This window comes from Phocoena sinus, chromosome 10, assembly GCF_008692025.1.
Source record: "Phocoena sinus isolate mPhoSin1 chromosome 10, mPhoSin1.pri, whole genome shotgun sequence".
Classification (NCBI taxonomy): domain Eukaryota; kingdom Metazoa; phylum Chordata; class Mammalia; order Artiodactyla; family Phocoenidae; genus Phocoena; species Phocoena sinus.
This window is the reverse complement of record NC_045772.1, coordinates 52,896,822-52,914,893: the sequence shown is the minus strand read 5'-3', so window position 1 is coordinate 52,914,893 and position 18,072 is coordinate 52,896,822. Positions and strand designations below refer to the sequence as shown.

The 18,072-nt window shown below is 40.2% G+C and overlaps 1 protein-coding gene across 6 annotated transcripts in view; it reads left to right on the top strand.

The window, feature by feature from the left end:
- The window catches only part of SRGAP1 (SLIT-ROBO Rho GTPase activating protein 1), a 274,730-nt gene that overhangs the window by 250,657 nt on the left and 6,001 nt on the right, over window positions 1-18,072 (top strand). For all 6 annotated transcript variants that reach the window (XM_032644932.1, XM_032644931.1, XM_032644930.1 and 3 more), the window contains 5 exons: window positions 2,191-2,415; window positions 4,576-4,655; window positions 13,007-13,187; window positions 14,643-14,777; window positions 14,912-15,251. In XM_032644932.1, coding sequence (XP_032500823.1) covers window positions 2,191-2,415; window positions 4,576-4,655; window positions 13,007-13,187; window positions 14,643-14,777; window positions 14,912-15,251 — 961 coding nt within the window. The remainder of the gene's footprint in view (window positions 1-2,190; window positions 2,416-4,575; window positions 4,656-13,006; window positions 13,188-14,642; window positions 14,778-14,911; window positions 15,252-18,072) is intronic.

Sequence of the window (18,072 nt, the reverse complement as noted above, 5' to 3'; positions counted from 1 at the left end):
TCTTTTAATTTAGGCAACTTGATTTTCAGTTGTGCCTCTTGTAGATACATGGGCTCCGTTATAAGGACATCTTCCCCAGGTCCTATCTAAGAGCCCCCTTGCACTTCAGTGTTTCCGTTAAATAACTGGAAATTTAAAATCCAGGCAGAGTAAGCTTGGGGAAATGCTTTCTCACTCCAGCATGAATTCTCCCTTCTTAGGATATTTTCTCTTCTCTGTTTCACCGGAAGTTTTAAGTTCTTAAAAGCCATGGGGATTTATTACAACCCTGCTAACTCTTCCTGAAGTCATACGCATTCAGGCTGACCCCCTGCAAGCCAAGTATCCTAAAATAGGGAAATGCTGGCAAGGAACCATACAGAATGGAGCTAAAGCATTCACAAATGACATTTGTACAGAAGTCACCCCTGGAAATTAGCAGTATCTAGAGAGATGGGTATAATCTATTTTAGGTTAAATACATCCTGTAAGTTTTTACCTTTAAATAAGCCAAGTCACCCAGGCGATTGTAAACATCTGAAGATTGCATGTGCCTCTCCTTCCCCAACATGGAGCACCTTGCATCCCTGCTGGTCCTCTCCATGCTGTCCCTACCAAATTTTCCTGATACACCTGAGCGAAACCAACTGTGAACGAATAAACCACAATGGATTAGGAAAGCAGACTGACCATGAACGAGGAAAGTTCTCAAAACCTGAATTTAATTCACCGTGTATCTCAACAGAATGGCCACCGTGCCATTCGTCAGACGATTGGCATTGCTTCCAGCCTTTCTGCCCAAAGATGCCCCTTGGTCCCCTGCATCTGCCTTCATGCAGAGGCAAGGCCCAGCCTCTAGGATAGGATGCTTGGGACAGGAATTTTGGGAAAAGAAACTATTCTCTTTCAATTGTAAAATCAAAACATGTATGTAACATTTTTATGTCAAGTTTTTGCTCTTCAAGCCAGCACAAAATTAAAGACCCAGAAAGACTGTGACTCTCCCCATTGAGCTTAAGTGGATCTTTTGAAAATTAGACCATTCTTATTCTGAATCCCACTTTTCCTTCCTGCATTCATTTTCAAGATGATCTGTAACATGATCATTGGCTGTTATTTGTGACCTGTTTTTAAGATTTTATGTTTGAGAAATGGCAGAAGAGAAAGACATATGTTACCTGTGGAAATCATGCTTTTGTATTTTCCACTTTCTAGGCTATCTTATTTCCAAAACAGGGTAAAGTATCATGTCACATGGTATCTCAGTTTCTTTGTGTCTGTCAACATCTCACAAATATAGAGTCTCTTTTTTTCTCCTTCCATTTGTCATCTGTTCACCTGGATCTTACATTTCCTTTCAATGTTGACATTCTATATACTGAAAGATAGATTCTCTGAATTCTCCCTGGAGCAGAATCTTGCCCATGTGTTACGAGGCATAGCAGTAAAGAGCTGGCTTATTTTCAGTCACCTGTGGAAAATATCTCACAAATAGCCATTGGATTGAATTTAGAAATTAGTACTAGGCAACTGGAAATCTCAGAGTTTGTAGTTTACCAGCTTTAAGTGGAATGCAAGAATTGAGGATTCTTTTCCCCTTCTCTTGCACTTGTGTGTTTTATGACACTGGTTGTCACCTTGTGTTGGTAGTCTTACCCAAAGGCAAATTACAAAGCCTGGAGTTGCTTGCTTTCTCTCAGCGGGTACAAAGAAAAGGTGATTTGTTTTCCTCCAGACTCTCCTCAAGATTTATGGGAAAAAACTGAAATCTGAGATGTTTTTGGTTCATTGGAGAACAATTTTAAAGATCTCCATAAAGCTTTATAGAGATCACTGCTGCCCCTCCCAGATTTACTTGAGCAGCATTTCCAGCCTGACCATAATGTTTACAAATGAAACTCATTTACTTGATCCTTGTCTCCATTGTAGTAGAGATTATCTTAAACTCCCTTGTGGCTTTAAAAAATACCACTTAAGCAAACAGGATTTATGTTCCCCTTTCAGTTTCTACCAAGTTGAAAGGTTGTAAGTCGCTTTACTTTCTTTGGAGTTTGCTGAGCCACCTTAAAGCAGGATGGAATATCATTTTATTCTAATAATAAAAACCAAATAAAATCTTTTAGATCGGTATTTTTAGAATAGGAAGCATCTTAATTAAACATTGACTTTCTTTTTTTCTCATGTTGACTCCTTTCTTGCCTCTTTTCGTAGTCTTTCACAGTACAGTGATGAGAACATGATGGACCCTTATAACCTGGCCATTTGCTTTGGACCCACGTTGATGCCTGTCCCAGAAATACAGGATCAAGTGTCCTGCCAGGCTCATGTGAATGAGATTGTCAAAACCATCATCGTCCACCATGAGACTATTTTCCCAGATGCTAAAGAGCTGGATGGCCCTGTTTATGAGAAATGTATGGCTGGAGATGACTATTGGTAAGTCCAAGAATTTTAGTCCTTCTCCCCGTGGAAGAATTATGGAAGTACAGATATCAACTTAATTAAGAAAAAGAACACTGACTATAGGCTGCCAGTGCTTCCAATTTAAAAACAAAAGAAGCAGCAGCAAGAACACTTGAGATACATCAGAATACTAAAATCCATGACAACACTGGCTTCTTATTATGGACTTTCATATTCATCCCTCTCTTTTCCCCAAGCATGACATCTTTACAGATACATCCATCCTATCATGACTTCTGTAGGGAATGATTTTGATGTATAGAGCTGTGTTAATTTTTACTATTATTTCAAGAAAAGATAACTGATTGAATTGACAGATTTCATTTTTATTCCTAAATAGTTTTGATTCTATATAAAGTATTTCAAAATTCTCATCTAAAAGGAGCGCCGTCAACCAAATGTGTTTTCATTCTTCCTTATTTTCATTCTTACCAATAAATGTTATCCTAACCAGTTATGGTCACTTTGAGCAAATTTATTATTATATTGTTGGGATAAAAATGTTTTAACATGGCATTGTAGTCACCTCCCAATGAAGTATAAAAATGAGGGGTATAGTCCATTGAACAATCCCAAAGGTAAGGAACCCTAAAATGTTTACGTTCACTGTTTGATATATGAGTGCTAGCTTCTAAGAAATCATATACAATCAAAGTGGTTTTGACTCCTTGAGCCCCTACCACGTGCCAGCTTCTCAATGCATATGATCTTTTTTATTCCTCACAACCACTCCACCAAGTAAGTTAAGAGAGGCCGAGGAGCCTGTCCAATGGCTAGTGGTTACTGGACGCAGCTGCCTCCCAGCCTACCTCGGAAACTGCTTTGTGCAGCTCAGACTAAGGAGAAGCTGGAAATAAATTTGTCTAAGTCCTTCATTCTGGACCCTCCTCGGGACACTTTGTTTCCCACTGCCTTCCTGGAGATGAAGTAGAAGTAGAATAAGTAACTGAAAGATCTAAATAACTCAGAGTACACTTATTTTTTACTTAAACCACAGTATATTCTTAAATCACAGATGATCCTATGCCTTAAGAAAATTGAGAGTTGACTATTTCCACAAGTACTGCTAAATTAACAATAAAGCATGATAGATTCTAGTTTTATAGTATTTCTAGCAATTTTATGTGAAATTCAATTTTAAAATATTTACTTGAGCACTTACTACATGCACATACTGACTAAGCTTGGCTCTGGGAAGATAAATGAATAAAACTCAGCCCTGGTGAGATTCAGAATTTTATTTTCCTAGTTGTACTTGTTTCAAGGCCAGTGTCAGTCATATTTAGTGTTTCAGAACATTCAGAGCTATGTCAGTAAGTTCTGTTGTCTTGTTCATTTTATCACAGAGCAAGTATGTGGATGTCTGGTCGATATTATTTGATGCGTTGTATTCTAGAACTTTTGTGGTTGCTCCATTTTTACAAACAGGGTAAAAGCCCCATAATAAAGAGCCTTGCAGCCAGTAACATGTGCTTGATTATGTCCTTCTCCCATACATAGTGTTTTTTATGGGTATCGCTCATTTTAAACAGAAAGTCAGTAATATAGTAGTCATCCCTGTTCCCCAATGCCAGCAATATAAATGGGCTTTTACAGTAATGTCAGGTTTGTATTGGTAACCATTGCATTCCATTTATCAGCATACATTTGAGAAGAGATAGTGGTAATGTTAAAGGATAAAATTTGACTCTCAGATACAAAAATGAACATGTGTCTAGAAAAGATAAAAAAGATACTACAATCAATTCAAAGCAGAAACCGAAGAGCCATCCATTTCTTTGCAGTAGGGAATATTGAAATGAATTTGCAAAAACTGGTGTATCCATGGGGCAATAATCATATTCCACTAGAATTCAACAAATTTTCATTTTTATGGATAAGAATTATTTGTCATACTATCAATTTCCTATAAGTTAATTTTGTCTTTACAGATTTGTAATGTGTCAAAGATGAAGGTACATACACTCCCATAGGATTAGAGAATCCTAGAGGCTCCAGCATTCCACTGAAAGGCTGTCCAGTAACTCCTTTGCCATTCCAAAGTCTTATTTTTTTTTTTTTACAGTAGCAATTGTTCATCTTTGAAATGCTTTCCACTTTGGCTTCATATGAATTTCTATTTCCGCTCCTCAGCGACAGCCCATACAGTGAGCACGGTACATTGGAGGAAGTGGATCAGGACGCTGGTACAGAGCCCCACACCAGTGAAGACGGTATGCATTTGTGCCCATGCTACTATAAAATTAGTCTTTATATCCATTTTTTAAGAATTGCTTATAATAAGAATTCAGTAGATACAAAAGAATACTTACTAAATATGTGTAAAGTGCGAAGAATAACATTACAATGAACACTTGTGGAACCACCACCAAGTTTAAGAGAAAGGTATCATTACCTTTGCGCTTTCCTGAACCCATTGCCTTCTTTACCCCTCCAGGGTAACCACTATATGTTTGTACTTTTAAGTGATTTATTGTTTCATTTTCTATTTTCTTGAACGTTTCATAAGTGGAATCACATGTATATACTTTGCATGATTTTTTTCTACTATTATATTTCTGAAATTAATCCATTGTTGCATGCAGTTATAATCATTTATTTACCTATATTCCATTGTATTTATTTTATTATTGATGAATATGAGTTGTTTTCTATTTTTTTGCCATCAAAAACAGTGCACCTATGAATATTTCAAACATGTATCCTACTGCAAATGTAGAGTTTCTCTAGGATATACACACATAGGAAGAGCATGTCTTCAACTTTACTACATACTGCCGAACTATTTTTGAAAATGGTTGTAAGGCTATCCACTCCCACCAGCAGTGTTGCAGCCTTTCAGTTGTACATAGTCATCAACACTTGATTTTTTTTTTTCCTTTATTTTTTTTTGCTGTGTCGGGTCCTAGTTGTGGCACACGGGATCTTCGTTGAGGCACGCGGGATCTTTCATTGCGGTGTGTGGTCTCTTCGTTGCAGCACTGGGGCTTCTCTCTAGTTGTAGCGTGCAGGTTTTCTCTCTCCAGTTGTGGCACGTGGGCTCTGTAGTTTGCGGCACACGGGCTGTCTCATTGAGGCACGTGAGCTCAGTAGTTGTAGCCCATGGGCTTAGTTGCCCCGCAGCATGTGGGATCTTAGTTCTCTGACCAGGGATCAAACCTGTGTCCCCTGCATTGGAAGGCGGACTCTACCACTGGACCACCAGGGAAGTACCAACACTTTATAAAATATTGTAATCTTTGCCAATATTGTCAGTGTGTAATGGCATCTCATTGTGATTTTAATTTACATTTCTCTGATTACTGATGAAGATGTTGTTTTAAAATATAGCGTATTAATAGAAAATTTGAGGTATGGTAAGGCCAGCAGATTGGGAGATGATCGCCATTGAAAAGATAATTTGATACAGTTCCTAAGAGGAGGGGACACATCACACCTCAGGGGGCCAAGGAAAGCACCAGGGTCAGTCAGGAGGCAGAGGGAGAGGAACAACTGGGTAAGAGCTTTTATTGTGGTTTCCACAGAAAGGAACATGAGAGGCAGGGTAAGCAGGGTTAGGATTGCCTAGTTTGAATAATTTCAGTGGGCTCTGGGGCTGTCTCTGGTTGTCTGGTACCTGGCTCTGAAGTGATTGGGTCAGACAGATAGTGGCCCAAAGTGTGAGAGCCCCAGAGAGGAGGTGGTTGGGATATAGGCTCTGGATTGGTTGGTTTGTATTTGAAAAGCACATTCCAGGTGAGTTGTTTACCGTCCCTAGGAATTGGCTAACCCTGGGAGGGACAGTCCCTCCAGGGGCAGCAAGGCCTCAGAGGTCACACTACAGAAAATGAAACACATGGTTAATGCACATATACTAATTTTTGTATGTTTAGATTTCTTCTTTTGCCCATTTAGGGCCTACTTGCCCACTATCATTTTCTCTGGGCTTTTTTTGCTTAGTTTAGTTTAGTTTGGCTTTGGTGTTTTCTTATTTATAAGAGCTCTTTGTGAGTCTGGATCAGGTCTTTTATTGGATATATGATTTGCAAATATCTTCTGCTCTGTAGCTTGTCTCTCATGTGCTTATTGTATCTTTTGCCAAACAGAGCATCTTAATTTTAAAGGCGCTGAATTTACCAATCTTTTCCTTCATGGTTGTTTCACTTTGCATCTCCTTTAAGAAATCCTGTGCCCTGAGGTTAATGAAGAAGTTCTTCCATATTCTCTGCTAAAACCTTTCAGGTTTTGTTTTTCACACACAGGTCTTAATTCTACCAGGAATTTATCTGGAGGTATGGTGTGAGGTAGGGATTTGTTCCTTTTTTTTCTCCATATGGATGCACAGTTGTCCCCACTGCCCCAGCCTTAATTGTCCTTTCTCTACTGCTCCACACCTTTATCATAAATCAAGTGTCATCTCTGCATGAATCCGTTTCTGGGCTCTGTTCATGGGTCCACTTGTCTATCCCTACACCCCTGTCTTAATTTTGATACCTTTTAATAAATCTTAACATTTGGCAAATCAAGACCTCTGAATTTGTTCCTCTCAACAATTCTTGGCCTTTTTCACTTAAATTTTAAACTCATTTTTTCAAGTTCTTGAAACAAACAAGGAAAAAAAACCTAAAAACCTGTTGAGGTTTGGACTGCAATTGCACTGATCTACATTTATTAATATGAAAAAAATTGATATTTTTATAATATTCAGTCTCCTAATCCACAAACACCTTTCTAGTTACTTAATGTCTCCCAATAAACTTTTATACTTTTCTCTGTAGTGATCATTTTTTTCTCTTTCTAACTTCTTAACTTTAATATTTAACATTACTTTTTGACACTTTTTTAATGTGAACATATAAAGCTGTCGGTTTTTTCTTAGTACCTCTTTAGCTGTATGCATAAGCCTTTTATTCTCTCTTTAGCTGTGACTAATCTGCTTTAAACCCATTCACTGTGTTTTTATTTTTAATTTTTTTTCTACAAGCTCTGTTCAGTTTACTTTCATATCTGCTTGGTCATTTGCTCTTATAGTATTAATCCTTTCCACTGTTTTAGATTTTGTGTCTAATCATGCTAATAGCTGAAGTCTTCCTGGATTTGTTTTTGTCGGCTTTTGCTCATTGAATCTTATTTCCAGTGTGTTTTATAAATTTTTTACATATTCCTTAGAACTTCATGGAATTCCGTCATGTTGAGTTGAAGGTATGTCCCCTCCAGAGAGGGTTTTCACATACTTCTGCCTGGTGCATAACCAGCTTGGGACCACATTAGATTTTTAGTCTGAGATTTTTTCAGGCCACCCAGGTAGTGTGAACTTAAACTGCAAACCTGCCAGAGGACTGAAATGTGGTTGGGATTCTCTAAGGTGATTTGTTTCCCAAGGCTTGAGATAGATTATTTCCTTAAGTCCAAAGTTGGAGTGGTTACGTCTATGGAGAAGTATGGAGAGTGAGAAGGGAGGAAGATTTCAGAACTAGAAGTCCACTGTGACACAGAGAGTTTGATCCTTTGGTGGGGCTTAGATTCTCCACACTGGGCAGCCCCTGGACCTAGTCTTTTGTGCAGAATAAAGTTTTAAGTTAACCAGGCAGGGAAAATTCCCTCCAGGCAAACTCTGCCTTAACATATTCTAGTGTTCTGTTTACCTTGGTGGGTTCCCACATTCGTCAGGTTTTTGGTCTTTAGTATTCCTCACAGTCATAATTAATGTGATTACAAAGATTTTTTTTTAATCCAGCATTTTTAGTTGATTTCAGCAGGAGGGTTATCAGGGTGTCTAGGTCCACCCTCTGCTTTAAAAAAAAAAGTTTATTTGTGTGTTTTTTCATATATATATTAATTTATTTTATTTATTTACTTTTGGCTGTGTTGGGTCTTCGTTGCTGCACACGGGCTTTCTCTAGTTGTGGAGAGCGGGGCTCCTCTTCGTTGCGGTGCCTGGGCTTCTCATTGCGGTGGCTGCTCTTGCTGCGGAGCACGGGCTCTAGGCATGCGGGCTTCAGTAGTTGCAGCACGCAGGCTCAGTAGTTGTGGCTCATGGGCTCTAGAGTGCAGGCTCAGTAGTCGTGGCGCACGGGCTTAGTTGCTCCGCGGCACGTGGGATCTTCCTGGACCAGGGCTTGAACCCGTGTCCCCTGCATTGGCAGGCGGATTCTCAACTGCGCCACCGGGGAAGCCCCTGTGTTTTTAAAAGTAGGATAAATTGACATTTTTAGAACTTAAGTTAGAAGAAACTAAAGTGAGAGCTTCTATTTCTGTGGTATTGCTTTTGAAAGTCTCTGAGCCCTCCCTCTGCCACTCTCCATTCTTTTGTCTTGAGTTTCTGTGTTTCTTTGTGATTCATCCCTTTTTCACTGATGACTTCTGTGAGTGTTTCCTTGCTTGCCCCAGTGGCAGGAAAAGCCCAAGACAAAGCCCCAGCCATCTCTCTTTCCAAGCATCTGTCTCACCACCGCACCATCTGTCAGTTGTTCTTACCTCTTGGCTACAAAAGAGCAGCTTTGCTGAGGGCTCTGTGTTTGAGATAATATTTTGATCATGTTTGCCTGATTTTGCTGGAAAGAAAAGCATTGCTTACAAAGGACAGATACCCTTGCCCGCAGCCAGACTCTAAAGTCCTGTAACTAAATTAACTAGAGTATTGATTGTCTTTTTGATCATCTAGGTATTGTATTTTCTTTTCTCTGTCATGGTATCACTAGAGAGAGTAGCTTTTGTTTCCAAAAGACAGGCTGTCACAGAACAGAATCATCATCCACAAGGGCAGTGGGTAACAGATCTAGGAGAGAAAGTGTCAGGGACAGCAAGGTCCCAAAGGGGTAGTGTGCTGTACTAGCACTTTGTATAAAATTACAAGAAATGGAAATATAAGACTTGATAGCACCAGGCAGTCAGAAAATCAGCTTTGTTGAATTTTCTTTCCCCTTGCACAAAATTATAATTGCCTTGTAGGAAAATGAAGTTATCGTGTTCACCCTTATTAATGTTGTTATTGGTAGCAGTAGCATTCCACAAAGTCTCTGCAGGACCTTAAAGGACTGTGTGACCCTATATGAAAGGGGTATGGTGTGTCTCCATGCCCTGAGATCGATTTCCTCTGCAATGATGAAACTCAGATGTGTATAAATAGCTTATTGACACCTGACTGTGAAATTTCTCTCATGGGAATAGAAAGAGTCAAAATAATGAAATTGCTCAGAATTACTAGTTGATGTAGTAGGATTACCAGTAAAGTATACTTCTGATTCATCTGGTCATTCTTTTATAACGTCTTTACATTTGAATATATAAGCAGAGTCTGATAATCTTGTGGCTAGCTGTTTCAAAAAACAGAAAGAGATAATGAGCATAGAGGGCATGATGATGAAATTATGATGAAATATGTATATATCTATTAAATAGTCTTAAATCGCCCTTGGCCAGTGTTGACAGCGTAAGACTGAATGGCATTAAAGAATATTAACAGTTCTCTCTTCTTTTCCCTTTGACAGGTACATAGATTGTATGCTATGTTATGCTGTTATCTTTCCACTTTTTTTCAGTAAGACAATTTAAACATATGGGTGTGTCACATAAAAAGAATTTGCAAACTACATATCATGAAGCTCTTTTTGGCATGAGTTCATTGGCATGACTTCACTCCTCTATGGATGTTTGTGTCCCCTGTACCACAGACAGGTTGATTTCTGTCCCCCAGGGCAGTGGTTCCCAACCTTTTTGGCACCAGGGACCGGTTTCGTGGAAGACAATTTTTCCACAGACCAGGGGCGGGGAATAGTTTCAGGATGATTCAAGCACATTACATTTATTGTGCCCTTTATTTCTATTATTATTACATTATAATACATAATGAAATCATTAATGCTGACAGGAGGCGGAGCTCAGGTGGTGGTACGAGCGATGAAGATGTAAGTACAGATGAAGCTTTGCTCGCTCACCTCCCGCTGTGCCGCCCAGTTCCTAACAGGTACTGGTCCGTGGCCCGGGGGCTGTAGACCCCTTCCCCAGGGAGAACTGGGGTAAAAAAATTGGCATCTGTCATTTCAGTTCAAGTAGGATTTATTCTTTACGTGCAAGTTTAGAACAGACTATAGTCAGTCTCCTTGAATAAAAGTTCTGTTTCCTCCTCTGTGAGCAGACTTATGGCTATTTAATAAAGCTGCTATTTATTGTTTTATTAAAATATAATTTTAGGATGGAATATCGGAGTGTTAACATACGATCTAAAAGTTATCAATTATTAAAGGACTTAAACTATTGTTTTAAAATGACTTTTACACCTACTTTGCTCAGAAGTATACCATGTGCAGATCATCATGTTGTGGTCCTGCCATATGAAATATTATTCACCTTAAACATTATCCACCGGCAAAAAGATGGGGCCTTTTGGTGTGTCTGTCTTTATTTTAAACATAGAGCTGAAATTCACCCAGGCCCTGCATATAAGGTAAACCCTAAGCTCTTTCAGTATGTTTGTTGATTTTCATGCTCTTGCCATCCCAGAGGATGTTTGAATTTATCAGGTGAGAAAGTTTAGCTGGCTATCCAAGGATTTCTTGTGCAGTTATTTCGTATAAGTACAACAGATATTGAAGATATTGCAGTAAACTTTGGGAAGCAATAAACTCTTAAATGGAAAGGTTTGTTACCAAGGGAAATAGAAGATAAAAGTTCCTTACAAAATATTTGACAGGCAGGTTTTAATCTATTATGTGTGCATATATTCTAGAGTATTTGGAAAGTGATACATGCTCAGTTTTTAGCAAATGAGGTATTGTTCATTGCATAGACAGATTTCTCTAAGCATACGCCACTTGTACTGACCCTTTTTTGTTCTGTTTCTTATTAATTAGCAGTTTACTCACCTATTATAATTGTATTTATTATTGGCTGCGTTGGGTCTTCGTTGGTGCGCACGGGCCTTCTCTAGTTGTGGAGAGTGTGGGCTACTCTTCGTTGTGGTGCGCATGCTTATGGTGGTGGCTTTTCTTGTTGCGGAGCACGGGCTCTAGGTTCACGGGCTTCAGTAGTTGTGGCACGTGGGCTCAGTAGTCGTGGCCCACGGGCTTAGTTGCTCCGCGTCATGTGGGATCTTCCCGGACCAGGACTCGAACCTGTGTCTCCTGCATTGGCAGGCAGATTGTTAACCACTGCGCCACCAGGGAAGCCCTCCTCACCTATTGTTGGTAGCAGGGATGAGGATGGGGTGATGGTGGGAGAGGGGAGATAGGATCATAAAGCCCCCGATTCAGGGCTTTTTGCAATAAGCTGGATCACAAAAAGCAACTCTTGTAGTTTTGAGTAGTTTGTCCTCTTATTTGCCTTTAATATTTGTGGTCAGAATTAGAATAGAGCTGAAATTCCAATTCTAGGCCCAGAGCTTGATAGCTTTTTTTCAACTTTTAATTTTGAGGTCATTGCAGATTCACATGCAGTTGTAAGAAAAGCAACAGAGAGATGCCATACCCCCTACTCACAGTTTGCCCCAGTGGTAACATTTTACATAACTGTAGTATAATATTACAAGTAGGAAACTGATATTGATATACTCCCTCCACCATTTTCACATTTCACCAGTTTCACATGCACTCACTCGTGTATGTGTTTACTTAGTTCTGTACAGTTTTATCACACGTGTAGATTTGTGTGATCACAACCACAGTCAAGATCAAGAACAGTTCCATCACAAGGATCCTTCGTGCTACCCTTTAATAGCCTTAGCTGTTTCCTTCCGTCACTTCCCACCCCACCCCAGCCTCTGGCAACCACTAATCTATTCTCCATCTCAATTATTATGTCATTTCAAGCATGCCATATAAATGGAATCAGGCAATATGTAACTTTTTGAGGTTGGCTTTTTTCACTCACCATTGTTCCCTTGAATATTTTTTGATCTCTAGAAGATATAATTTTTGAATCTGGTCGTTTGAGTAGGTATGCTTGTTTCACAGGTGATATCCAGAATTTGGTTTTGATACTAGAAAAAATAAAGTTGTCTTTACTGTTGGTAGTAGTTTCAAGATTTGAGAGTGCCAAAAAAAATACATAAGGAAATTAAATGTATTCAAATAGTATTTAATGTGGTGATTTCTGTAAACTTGATTTTTTTTAAATAAGCAAATAAAGCATAAACTTCTTAATGTTCTGAGATAGTGATTCTCCCATGTTCTAAATGGTATTAACATGTTGCCAGGGAACTTGATCAAATAATATTGGTCAAAATAATACTGGAGCTCTTGAAGAGGATATTACAACCCAAGGAGAGATTTTATATATCATATTGCAAGGCTTCAAATATTTTTTTATTAGACTGTCATGGTATCTCTAGTAAGAGGCTGTGGAAACTAAGATCTAATGTTCAGTTTTTCTTTGCCTGAAAAACTGATGACAGCAAGAGAATATTTTTCTGTATCTCTTTTAACAGCATCATTTTCTCATTGTCTTGATGATTTATTTATTACCTTGTTCAGTCTGGGTATTAAAATGACCTTGTTTATTTCTAAAGCCTCATATAGACCTTTCAGTTAGTGTAGCATGCCTTCCTGAGAACCCTGGCCCTCACCATCTTTTGGTGTGTTCTTTGTAGAAAATGAGCCTGTAGAAGCAATAGCCAAGTTTGACTATGTTGGGCGGTCTGCCAGAGAACTGTCCTTCAAGAAGGGTGCTTCCCTGCTGCTGTATCACCGCGCATCCGAGGACTGGTGGGAAGGAAGACACAACGGGATCGACGGGCTTGTGCCCCACCAGTACATAGTGGTGCAGGACATGTAAGTAGTCCCAACTTCCATCACCCGACGCTCCCAAGAGAAGCCTCCAGCCACTGTTTTTATATATATAAATTTATTTGTTTGCTTAGTTACTTATTTATTGGCTGCATTGGGACTTCGTTGCTGCGTGCGGGTTTTCTCTAGTTTCGGCGCGCAGGGGTTATTCAGAAGTTGCAGTGTGCAGGCTCCTCGCTGTGGTGGCTTCTCTTGCTGCGGAGCATGGGCTCTGGGTGCGCGGGCTTCAGTAGTTCTAGCACACGGGCTCAGTAGTTGTGGCTCACAGGCTCTGGAGAGCAGGCTCAGTAGTTGTGGCACACAGGCCTTAGCTGCTCTGCGGCATGTGGGATCTTCCGGGATCTTCCCGGACCGGGGCTCAAACCCTTGTCCCCTGCGTTGGCAGGCGGACTCTTAACACTGAGCCACCAGGAAGCCCAGCAGCTATTGTTCTCAAAATGACTTTGGTCTCGTGAGAAGAGAGCAGAAGGGATTACAGAGCAAAAATTTCTGAGCTGGGCACAGTTCTTCACCTTGCTAATGGGTCTTTGCTAACAGCACTTCAGGGCCAACAGCTTCCCATTTCCCAAACTCTCCTAGAAGGTCTGGAGCCAAGGACTAGTGAGAGACACACCTTCTGAAGTTCAGGTTCTTAGGAAAATACCCTGTGCGGAGGATGGCTTTAGGAGCTAAAGTGGCACTGCTGATTCCAAGAACAGTGGTGGCTCTTCTCTTGGTGCCTGTCTACTGTTTCAATTCCAGATTCCCAAGAGAGAGGATGTTGACTTCAAGTCTAAAGAGAATCATCTTCAGGCTTATTTATTAATTTTGCTGATGAGAAAGCTCTACTTTCAAAAAAATACTTAAAGAGACATCTTCCCGTCTGGTCATAATTTTAAGTGAAAGAAACAAGTTACAAAATACCATGTACAGTGTGATTTTAATTTTGTGACTGCGGTATTTCACAATGCAGCACCAATTTATGAACAGCTCTTCAAGGAAAAGAGAAAAATACCACATAAAATGTATACAGTGACTGATTCAGCCTAAGTTTTAAAATGTGTCTCTCAGAATGCAAGAAATATGTGTATGTATGCATGCAGACATACAGTCATGTATATCTAAAGTACATAAACATATAAATATCTATAGTATAAATACTGTACATACCTGTGGACATCCTTATAGAAACGTATCCCAGGCAGAGAAGAAAAGCATAGAAGGATATTTTCTACAATTCGAACAGTAGTTGTCTCTGGATGTTACGTTATATTATGGGCGATTTTTATTGGAATTTCAGAATTTTCCAATTTATCTGCCATGAAACGTTATTATTCTTATAGTGAAAAGAAAAAAGTTACATTAGTAAGAGAAAGACTTACATACATAAATGCCATCACTTATTTTTTTGTCCCCATTCGTCTAGCAAAAGACCTTCACTCTTGATTCTCATCGTTTCAGGGATGATACGTTTTCAGACACTCTAAGCCAAAAAGCCGACAGTGAGGCCAGCAGTGGGCCAGTGACTGAAGACAAGTCTTCATCCAAGGACATGAACTCCCCAACAGACCGTCATCCTGATGGCTACTTAGCCAGGTAGGTGGAGTGGGTCACCAGGCTCCTGAACCTCCACTTCTCCAGGGGCTCTGAGGGGCCATGGCATCCACAGCCTTGCAGAATTACCCTGTGTGATAACCTCTCCTATTCTCTCGCTCTCTGTCTCTGTCTAGGCAAAGAAAAAGAGGAGAGCCACCCCCTCCAGTAAGGCGTCCTGGCAGGACCAGTGATGGCCATTGCCCTCTCCATCCCCCACATGGTCTTTCCAACTCCTCAATTGACCTGGGGTCCCCAAGCCTGGGCAGTCACCCCCGGGGCCTGCTACAGAACCGTGGCCTCAATAATGACAGTCCCGAGAGGAGGCGTCGGCCGGGTCACGGCAGCTTGACCAACATCAGCCGCCACGACTCCCTCAAGAAGATTGACAGCCCTCCTATTAGAAGGTCCACATCATCAGGGCAATACACAGGCTTCAACGACCACAAGCCACTGGACCCAGAGACAATCGCTCAGGTAGGCTGCTTTGAATAGAACATCGCATGGTAAGTACCGGTGTGTGATGAAGGAGGCGTACAGGAGTTACTTTCTGGAGCCATGTCTTTTGTATAGAATCAACTAAAGAAAACAGAAAAGAAATTAACCCATTCTTCAATTTAAGTCCATGTGATACTGGAAGGGCCCAAGTGTATTAGGTTCATAGTGATTTAAACAAAGACACGACAGAAACTTAGGACCCAGGACAGTCAAACACATCCTTGCTGAATGGCCAGGAAAATTCTAAAAAAGAAGAATGAGGAAGGACTAGCCCTACCAGATCCTAAGTGCATGCCAGAGCTAGTAAAACAGACAAACTGATGGAACGGAATGGAGAGCCCTGAAACACAACATTTGTAGTGTATGATGAAAGTGACACTTTCATCTTAGGACATGGTGAATTACTCAGTAAATGAAGTGAGAAAATGATGGTTGGCTGTTCGAAGAACAGCAAGTTTGGCTCCTCTGTCACTCCTGAATGGATGTGTGTCTTTACTTCCCAATAGTGACTGCAGAGAAGGACCTTGTAGTTTTTTCTAACGATCAGAATTGACAAAGTAGGGCTTCCCTGGTGGCGCAGTGGTTAAGAATCCGCCTGCCAATGCAGGGGACACAGGTTCGATCCCTGGTCTGGGAAGATCCCACAGTCTGTGGAGCAGCTAAGCCCAGTGCACCACAACTACTGAAGCTGGCATGCCTAGAGCCTGTGCTCCGCAACAAGAGAAGCCACAGCAATGAGAAGCCCGCGCACCACAATGAAGAGTAGCCCCCGTTCGCCGCAACTAGAGAAAAGCCTGCGTGCAGCAACGAAGACCCAACCCAGCCAAAAATAAATTAATTCTAAAAAAAGCAACATAATGTAAAACTGACCCTCTTTACCATTTCTAAGTGTATAGGTCAGTAAAGTGTATTCACATGGCTGTGTAACAGATCTCCAGAATTTTTCATCCTGCAAAACTAAAACTCTGTACTCATCTAAGAACAGCTCCCTTTTTCCTCTCCCCACCATGCCCTGGCCACCACTATTCTAAATACTTTTTGGTACTGTGAATGTGCCCACCTCATATAAGTGGCATCATGCAGTATTTTTCTTTTTGTGACAGGCTTATTTCACTTAACATAATGCCTTTAATGTAGCACGTGGCAGGATTTCCATTTTAAGGCCCAGTAATAATCCATTGTACGTATACAGCACATTTCACTTATCCATTCATCTGTCGATGGTGCACACCTCACCTTTTTAAAACAAATATTTTGTAATTCCCCCTTTATTATCTGAGAAACTGATGATGTGCCGATTTTTTTAAAACATATAAAGCCCTAAATACAATGTAAAGGAAAAACAAAAGGAGATAAGTATTAAAAGAAATGTATTTCAGAATGCTTAACTACATTAGAAGACAAATGAAGTAGTGAGATGCTTTCACCTACATGTAGACTTACCATAAATACAATTAAAAATGTACGTTGATATAAGAGTATTATTAAGTTAATTAGTTTCGACTCAGTTTCCATAATGGTGTTCCCATTATGGAAAAAAATTATGATTTTTCTAAAATGGTGGACCACCCTCGGTCATACAGTTCTAACCAAAGCAGGGTATAATTTACATGATAGTTTCATTCCTAGAAGACACCATGAAAAAAATATTTTGTGTTTATATATAAGAAAGTTAGGTTCTAGACTCAGACTATTATAAAAAAATTTTCACCTACATCAATGTCTGGAGGACATTTAAAAGTTGAACGGGATATGGGACAATTCATTGCATGTTAATTATCCAGGACACTTGTAAGGTCTCCAGTATCTCTGGCCCCTGCGCACCAAACGCCAATAATGCCACCTGGTTATTTTGACATTTAAAACTACACATACACATACACCATATTACAGAAATGCCCTCTATGGGGCAGTACCACTTCCATTGAGATCCACTGGACAAAAGCGTCAGGGGGAGTCTTACAATGAATTCTGAAGAACTGCTAGGAGTTAGTCAAGTATATAGTAAGTGCTCAAAAATTATTATCTGTTGAATGAATGAAAGAAGCCTGATTTCTCATGCCTATACGCTTTTATTTCTTAAAAATCGTTGCAGTATCTAAATTTAAGCCATCTTTTACCACAGATCGAAATAGAATTCCATCGCAGATGTCAGCATGTAAGGTCAAACCCACCAGAGGGCTGCCACGGGCCTCAGAATGGCCAGTGCTTGTCCTGTGGCTCTTTGAGCCACTGGCGCCATCGCATCTCGTCTCCTGCACATTGAGTCACGGTAGTCGTGGGAGATGGCATTAGGTTTACACACTCCGCAGGCTGGTGTTAAAAGTGTCATGCTTTTGCTGGTCTGCTTGCTTTGAAGTGAAGTATATGGTTTCTCTACATTAGTGTTCATGACCAGCCTACTCTGTCTCTCTTGCTGGTTATTTTTTTTTTCAGCTAATCATCGAGTTATCATTGACACACAGCACCATATAAGTTTATGCGGTACACCTTAATGATTTGACTTGCACGCATCATGAAATGATTACCACCGTGGGTTTAGTGAACATCCAGCAGCTCACAGAGATACAAAATTAAAGAAAGAGAAGAAAAAATGTTTCTCCTTGCGATGAGAACTCAGGATTTACTCTCTTAACCTTCACACGTAACCTACAGTGGTGCTCGTTACATTTATCACGTTGTACATCACATCCCTAGCACTTAATTCATCTTATGACTGGAGTTCGTCCCTTTAGACTGCCTTCATCCAGTTGCCCATCCCCGCAACCCCCCGCCTCTGGGAACCACAAATCTGATCTCT